At 32.6% G+C, this 8799-nt stretch overlaps 1 protein-coding gene and 1 pseudogene across 1 annotated transcript; one reads left to right on the top strand and one right to left on the bottom strand.

The window, feature by feature from the left end:
* The first annotated feature begins 1954 nt into the window (after positions 1-1954).
* LOC130960206 (delta(3,5)-Delta(2,4)-dienoyl-CoA isomerase, peroxisomal-like) lies at positions 1955-2538 on the top strand (annotated as a pseudogene).
* Positions 2539-5848: 3310 nt separating this feature from the next.
* On the bottom strand, positions 5849-6148 carry LOC130960666 (glycine-rich protein 5-like). Its single transcript, XM_057886110.1, has one exon. The coding sequence runs from the start codon at positions 6146-6148 to the stop codon at positions 5849-5851; it is 300 nt and encodes a 99-aa protein (XP_057742093.1).
* Between the last annotated feature and the right edge of the window lie 2651 nt (positions 6149-8799).

Below are 8799 nucleotides of genomic sequence, written 5' to 3'. Positions count from 1 at the left end.
AATTTGAGAAAGAAGTCATTTTGGATTCATAAAGGTGAGAACTATTTGTGTACGCAATTAGTGCAATTAACATAATTATGTTTGGTTAACTGTTCCTGATTCTATTTGGTTAGTAAATTCAATTCAATGGTTGATTGACAATTTCTTATCAATTGTTGTTTGCATTCTTTCTTTATCTTTAAAGCATGGCGATGAGATTGTCAGGTGGGAGTATAGATAACAAAATAATAAGTAGGACTATGCTCAAGCTTGCGATACTTGATGTTCAACTGTTCCTCTAGATAATTTACTTTATCTAATTTACATGCCGCAGGGGAGGTTTGGCATCCCGGTCTCTTCAAGATACAAATATAGCTGGATCTATAATTTTTTGTGCAGTTACAAATAATTTTAAAAACACTTTTCTACTTTCCTCTGTTTTCTACTTCTCCGATGAGTTCAAAACCCCTTTAATCTTCATTTATTTGTTTCTTATTTTTACTCATGTACTTTATATCTTAAAAGTATTAAAAAAACAAAGTGTTTTAAAGTGCCATGCATGTGAATGTTTGTGTAGATATTTATGCTTGTAAAATTATTGGAACCGTGACCACCTGAACCACTAGTCATTTTTTGTGAATGAGTGTTAAGTTCTTAGGTATACTTTTTCTCTTCATGATCAAAGTGTTTTCTTATCTAAGTTTTTATACATGTGATGGATTTTTTGCCCAATAAACAAAAGTGGGATATGGAGTTGAGACAAATAGTTTTGTTAAAGTTGTGCCCCTTTTTTTCTCTCTTCATATTGAAGCAGAATGGATGAAATGATGCGCGGACAATGAGGGTGGAGAGAATTGGCAGTCTTGGGAGATAAAAGAGAAAAGTTTTCTGGAATGCTAGAGGGGTTTATATGGTCTCCCAGGAGTGGTGAAACAAAGGGCCATTTTGATGATTGGGCTTTTCAGGAAGTAATGGAATATGAACCCATTTTTCTTTCTTGTTCTTCCTCAACTTGTTATTCTTACTTTGCTCTTTTCTTTATAAATAAAATAAAAGCTATGCTGCATGTATGTTGGAATCTTTTGATATGTGGAATATAAGCTTGCACATATATAATGTAGCACATTTTATTTCCTTTTGCTTTGAAGGGTTTGTGATTGAGGTTGAACCGGCATAGCTTGCTACTCAGCATGATCTATATTCTTGATTTTTTAATGAAATTGTATTTCCACGATAGATTGGGCTTCTCAAGCATATTTTTCTGGCAATGGATCTATTGCAATTGAAATTGCACTCAAGATGACCTTCCTTAAATTTTCTGTTGATCCTGTGGGCTTGTTTATAATGACCTTGACGATATCACTAATGAGAGATCTTCTATTGAGCTGGTGTAGGTATCTTCTATCTTTTAATTAATCTATTGTAGTATTTGCACAATTATGTTGAGTTGATGGTTCGTTGCTCTCTGATGGTTGCTCTCTTATTATGTTCAAGAGTAAACTACCATTTATACTCACGAAAGTTGAAAACGCTGACATATCTACCCATAGAAAAAGGAAATTACCATTTGTACCCATGAAATATGGATTTTGCATAAAAAAATTATCCAAACACTAAAAAATTACTTAAAATCTCTAAATTACCCTTATCTCCACCACCACACCACCTCCTTCACCCAATCATCTTTCTAACCCTAACCCTTTTCATCCAGCCACCACCCCTCTTTCCCTTTTCAATCTCAAATCTCACCACCACCTTCTTCACCCAACCATCACCCTCTTCGCCCAACAACCACCCCTCTTTTCCACCATTGCCCCAATGGCTCCTTGCCACACCCTCCTCTCTTTCATCCTCACAGTCACAGCAACACTTGCTGTCGCTTTCCCGGAGAAGAAGAGCACCTCGGCAGAGAGAGTTTCAACGACCGCGACCTCGGCCCTGTTCCTCCCAACTGGAAAGGAAATTAGGAAAATCAATGGCAGAAGAGAAATACAAAACCCTAGAGGTAGTAGAGAAGAACCCCAAATCAGGGGTGTTCCACCTTTACTTGAATCGTCCGAGACAACACAACGCTCTGACGCATGATTTCTTCACTGAATTTCCCAAAGCCCTGTATGCCTTAGACCACAACCATGACGCGCTGGTGATCACTTCTGCTCCGGAATCGACATTTCCCAGTTGAAATCTATCACGCAGTCTTACCACGATGCCGGGGAGAGTCTCCGTCCGCAGATCCTGGCGATGCAAGATTCCGTCACGGCATTGGAGCGGTGCCGTAAGCCAGTGATTGCTAGTATCCATGACGCTTGCATCGGTGGTGCAATTGACATCGTGACAGCCTGTGACTTAAGGTATTGCACGGAGGACGCGTTCTTTTTGGTGAAGGTGGTTGATTTGGCCCTGGCTGCTGATCTCGGCACTCTTCAAAGATTGCCATTAATTGTTGGCTACGGTAATGTCATGGAGTTGGCCTTGACAGCTCGCCGGTTTTCCAGTTCCGAGGCTAAGCAGTTGGGCCTCGTTTCTCGCACTTTCCCTTCCAAAGATGACCTCGATTAAGCTGGCAGCTGCGTCGCTGGAAGGGTCTTCCCTGCCGCCTTGTGCAACCGAAAGATTATTGGGGCTCGCTACTCCACCAACTACGAGGCCACCAACGGCAAGATGAATGACACCCTTGAGTACCGTTCTCCCAGGGACTCCGATGGCCATGGCACCCACACCGCTTCCATCGAGATTGAGAGAGAGAGAGGAGGGGAGAGGAGATGATAGTGGTAGTGGTGGAGAGAGGGGTAGTTTAGGGATTTTATTTAATTTTTTAGGGTTTGGATAATTTTGCTTGTAAAAATTATTTTTCATGGGTACAAATGGTAATTTCCTTTTTTTATGGGTAGATATGTCAGCGTTTTCATCTTTCGTGGGTACAAATGGTAGTTTACTCTATGTTCAATTTCTGGTTCTCTTTCTTCTTTCTTTTTCACTTTGTTTATTTGCTCTCTCATGGTTGCTCTCCTATTATATTCAGTTTCTGGTTCTCTTTTTCCTTGCCTTTTCACTTCATTTATTTGTTTTTCATTCGCATATTGTGAATGCTTTACTATTTGATGTAACAATGTTCAATGAGTTTTAGTTCTCTTAATTGAATTATTTCAAATTCTCAAGCACTCCAGGTATTTGGTGAAATGCTTATTTGTTTTTTTCCTCACTAAATGCAATAATTGATGTTAATTTAAGAATAGATTATTAATTTGTGAGGGAGGACCAAACTATGGGTGAGGATGATGACAATGATTCCTTAAACACAGTGGTTCTACCTTTTTAGATTTTGGAATTAGCATATTTTTATAGATTTTTATGAATTTGGGGTTTTAACTTATGTTGCTTAGTAACTAAGCTTAATAACCATGTTGCTTTAAGGAAAAGATATCTGATTGAATTAGCAGTTGTTGAATTTTCTATTCAGCACTAGAAGTTATTGATTAATAATGAATTTGTTAATAGGTGGTTTTTATTATAATTGAAGGAAGCATAAGTGTAAGTGTAGTAGTAGTCATAGAACAATTTTGCCGGTACGACAGAGATTTGGTCACATAAAAAAGTTGTAGAAGTTGCTGGTGTAAGAATCTCATTTTTCTTATCATCTTTAAGTATTCTTTTTAAGTTGTTTTTTTTAAATACTTTTTCTCTTTTTATGATTTTGTAAAAAGCAATGCTATTTGAAGCAAACTTGAATATGAAGAACTTCATTTCCGATGTAGGCTTTGATCCTTAATTAGCCACTTATGAACTCAGCATCATTGACGCCATTTACATTTGCTTTGTATGTGTTGGCAGTTGCAGCTGAACATTTAATTGATTAAGTATTTTTTATTTACAAAGGAAAAAATGACTTTTGGAAAATTTTTGCAATTAGAATGTACACCCTTTTCAAATAATGCCACTTATAATTAGTCAGGTTTTTTAAAAGTTTATGTATGAAATTGTGGTAGTTCAAAACTGTCGAATTTAAAAAAAAAAAACCTCATAGATTTGCGGCGGTTTTAAAAGCCGCAATTGTTTTTTAAAATTCACTGACCAAATAGTGGCGGTTTTGAAACTGCCACAAAATCAGTTATTTGATTTGCAGCGGTTGTAACAGCGGTTCTTTAAAATCGCCGTAAAATCAAATCTCCACCCCTAACTTATAACGCTTGTCAAACTGCTGGTATATCGTTTTGCAAAAGTTAAAAACTGCCACAAATCTCTATAAAAACCGCCGCTATTCGACGTGTCTTTTATAGTGAGTCATCATCAGCTATCAATAATTAATTAACATGTTAAAGCTAGCTATAGTATATGTAGTGATTAACTGTGTGAGTTTTATTCGTTTTATTCTTAGATATAATAGGCAAGATGTGTGAAAAATTCAATAGGGTTTAGAGGGGTGCTACTACTACTACTACTACTAATAATAATAATAATAATAATAATAATAATAATAATAAAAAAGATGCTCAAACATACAGGGGAAATTCAACTTTTGATGTCCGAAGAATTAATTGAAGAGTAGTCATGATGAAAAGTAACCACTATCGCAGAGATTTTATTCGCCTATATAGGGGACCATCAGTCGTATAATGGACAAATATCTACACCTCCTCTGCATGCGATTATTTATTGGAAATTAAAGTTTTGGACTTTTGGTATATAAAAGATCGACAAGGTGTTCATGCAACAAAATTATTAGGACAAATTATTATTATTATTATTGGCATAGAAATATTACAGTAATGAAAGTTAATTACTCGTTCATCTATCGCAGAAATTTCGCACTAGTAATGAAAGGTAATATTAGAGAAACAATAACTTAAAATTATTTTATTTAATTTAATATTTAAAATTTTATACATCTAACTATTTATAATTATATACCTATTATATTTAATATTATTTATTTGTTTCAATGATGATAAAAAATATAAAATAAAATAAAATAATTTTAGACTATTTTAAACTAATTTTTTTATTATTTCTCTTTCATTTTTTGAGAAACTATATATACAGAAGCATGTGGTTAATCCTTACTAACAACTCTTTGAAATCCGAAACACAAGAACAAATTAAATCTAATGAAGGTGCCATTTGACGATGACTTGAAGCACATTAGAAATTGAAAATTGATGATTTTCTATGTTAATTTTGTGAACTTAATTATATATATTAAGAATGGCAAATGCTTCTATAATACTACTGTCACAAATAAAGCTTTTGTTAATTAACATTTTTTAGTCACCATCAACTTAACCATATATATATATATATAAAATATATAGTCACCATCAACTTTGAGCTTTAAAATCTATTAATTCATTAATTCGAAAGATTAATATATAAAGGAATTTCAACTTCAACTCATCATGCCTCCTTCAATATTGGGTTCGTATATATATATATAAAAGGACAAGAAAAATTAAATTGCATAAATGTTGCAGATGTTTGACCGAAATAAGACTGAGAGGTGAGTTAGATTTAGAAAAAAAGCATGCATATATATTTCTCAATTTCTGTATGCTACAAAATAGATATACTAAATAAATTATTTATTTTATAGTCCCATAAAAAACCCATGCATATATATTATCATAGTCTTGCACAAGAAATTAACCTAAAAAAACCGAACACAGATGAAGAAATACATATAACATAAAGTCATAATAAAGTAGCATGCACTACAATATTCTTGCTAGTGACAAAACCCTAGCTAGCTACACACACTATAACATCAAAATTTATTTTCTTAATAAAAACATAAATAAAAGAAGGTAGCTATAGCTACTACTTAATTAAACTATAGCCATAACGGAAATAACTGAAACAAACATATAGCCTCATCTCAAGGGAGAGGGACACTGCCAGAAGCTCCACCACCGCCGCCGACTCCACCACCAAATCCACCGAATCCGCCCATCCCGGTGCCAGCTCCTGCACCACCAAAGTTGGATCCAATTCCAGCACCTGCACCTCCAAAGGGCAATCCATTCCCTCCAATTCCCGAATAGCCACCAACGCCGCCATAGCTCAGGAAATTCTTCTGGTCCTTCAAAGTTGCATCATTATTAGGAACCTTTCTTGCACTTGCTGTGGACACAACAACAAGGGCAAGAACAAGAAGCATGATGCACCACTTAGCCATAATAATATCACCCTAGCTTGACAATAGTGCAATATAAGTGTAAAGTTGCTTTTTCTTTTTCTCTCTCTTATAGGTTTTAGTTGCTGTGGTGAAATAGTGCCATCGGAGTGTCTCTTTTATAGAGGGAAAGATGCAAAGAAAAGAAAAGTGATGAGAGATGAGAGGGAGTAGTTGGGTATATAGTTGTGGATAGTTAATATGAACTTCAATGCCATTTTCAAAAACCTTGCTGTCTGCCATCAACCACATTATACAAAATATTATTATTTTTATTATTGCATTTCAACATAAACATTACATTATTTATTTGTTAGTATGTTAAAAGGTTAATGATTTCGAAATCTATTATACTAGGAGAACACCCGCACGAGTAGAACATCTCCATTTGCTAAATTTCTCTATTCAATTCTGCTCATAAAAGAATTCTATTGTTATTTTATTAAAAAATACGTGTAATAGGTATTGATTCCAAAAAAATAAACAATACTTTAATTATATTATTTTTTACAAAAAACACGATAAAATTCGATCCTTACTAATATATTATGGTTTGAATACTTTTTTTTTTAAATAATATGGTTTAAAGTCGACTTGAAGCAGACTCTTGTTGTAAAAGCAAAGAAAACTAAAATATTAGTTACACATTTAGATTGTTTTTATATGTGATTTTTTTTTAAAAAAAAGAAAGTCTAACATTCTAAAATGGAGCGACCAAAAGAAACAAGATACAAATGTCTATGCCTTCAAATAATAAATTAGATAAATTTATTGTAATATAAAAATAAAATTAACTATTAAGTTTTTTGGTACTAATTAACTATTAAAATTATTTCTCTTTATAACCATATCAATTCAAAATTTGAATTATCTTTTTTTATTTTTTTATTTGTATAATTATGCCAACCTAATATTTAACATATACTGAATTATGTATTTCAAAAACTAATTGCTTCAACTTAAAAAATCACAAAATCTTAAATAAACGTCAAAAATGAAAAATATAATCGTTGTGATCAACAACTGATTTACAGATTTATGATCATTAGTTTAGCGTAAATTGAAATAGAATAATCAAGCAAATATAAAATAAACATGAAATGTAAATTTATTGTCTTCATAAGAATATCTTAAAAGATAAATTTTAATTTTATTAATATAGTACAGAAAATTAAAATAACAGTAATAACACATCACAAAAAAGGGATATGATGCTGTATATATTTAGATTAGGAATTCAGTCTTTTCAGACATTATACATAAAGAACGAATCCGATCTTTACAATTTTTTTGAATAAATCAACTGATGTTCTAGATCATGTAATATTTGAAGCGTAAGTGTAAGAATGCAATCAAAGAATACTTTCAAACTCTTGAAGTATAATAAATTCAACCCATATGTTAAATATAATAATTAATAGACAATAAATAATTAAAATTTTTGGCATAAACCTTCCTCCTAGAAGTTCCATTAGTGGCACCAAAATTAGGATCCACAACCGGTGACCAATTTCTTGATTTTACAACCTCCTCCGGTTCTTTTGTGAAGAGCCATGGTATGCACAGAAGAATCAAGATTACTAACAACAACATTTGAAGTGTGAGAATCATAAGGTTACTGCCAACCGAAATTTAATAAAACAAATATAAATCTCAGCAACAACAAACTTACCACACACAAAAATTATTGCCCCCACATTAATTTATATATTTGTCTATTATCTTAAGCCTTATATATGACCATCTTATCATAACTTAATGCAACAAACTATAGGGTCAATTATGGCATGTATAAAAAAAAAAGTATGGCATTTAAGATGCCTTAAAAGTATGGAGAATTTGATACAATAAAATTTTAATTCACCCTTAAATAATATAGAACTTCCAACATCATCATATTTTTCATTTGAACTGTCACTACAACAAGTTCAGGCTGAGACAACCCTTTAAAAACGTTGCCTATAATAAGAAAAAGTGTTGCCTTTGATCAAAGGCAACACTTTCCGACAAAACGCAACGCTTTTTGAGGGATTGGCTATACGGCCGTTATCTTTGATCTAAGACAATGCTTTTGTGTATCAAAGGGAACTCTTTTTATGGCAATATTCAGAAAACGTTGCCTTTTCTACAAAAAAAGCAACTGCACATAAGGGTTGCCTTAGAGGACCCAAAGACAACACTTTAAACAAAGACTTTATGGCAATCCTTTTTACGAGTTGTATTTTTTAATACATAAAATAACACTTATCCATATTTTTTTAAGTTGCCTTTTTATAGACATAAAGCAACACTTATTTAAGTTTATTTGCAGTTATCTTTTTTTAATACCTAAAGCAACATCTTATTAAATTTTTCTTTAAGTTCTCTTTTTTTATATCTAAAATAATATATTTTTTACCTTTGTTATATTTATAGGATATATAACACACTAACAATATTTAAATTCAATTTAATCAATGTAAAGAGAATAAGCTAATAATATATATTGCATGTATGTAGAAAGGGGTTCCAAGTGTCAATTAATATACTTGCTAAGTTACCAAATCAAATAAATAATAAACATACGTAAATAAAATACATGTTTTTTCTCAACATGAACAAAATTTCTTTAACATTTATCATGAGGCAGCAACTTGCTCTCCAAGTCCTTCTTG

The sequence above is a fragment of the Arachis stenosperma genome, chromosome 2, assembly GCF_014773155.1.
Source record: "Arachis stenosperma cultivar V10309 chromosome 2, arast.V10309.gnm1.PFL2, whole genome shotgun sequence".
NCBI lineage: Eukaryota > Viridiplantae > Streptophyta > Magnoliopsida > Fabales > Fabaceae > Arachis > Arachis stenosperma.
This window is presented reverse-complemented; position numbering and strand designations above follow the sequence as displayed.

Excerpts from the sequence above, each read along its gene's own strand:
- LOC130960666 (XM_057886110.1), bottom strand. The coding sequence starts at position 6,148 with ATGGCTAAGTGGTGCATCATGCTTCTTGTTCTTGCCCTTGTTGTTGTG.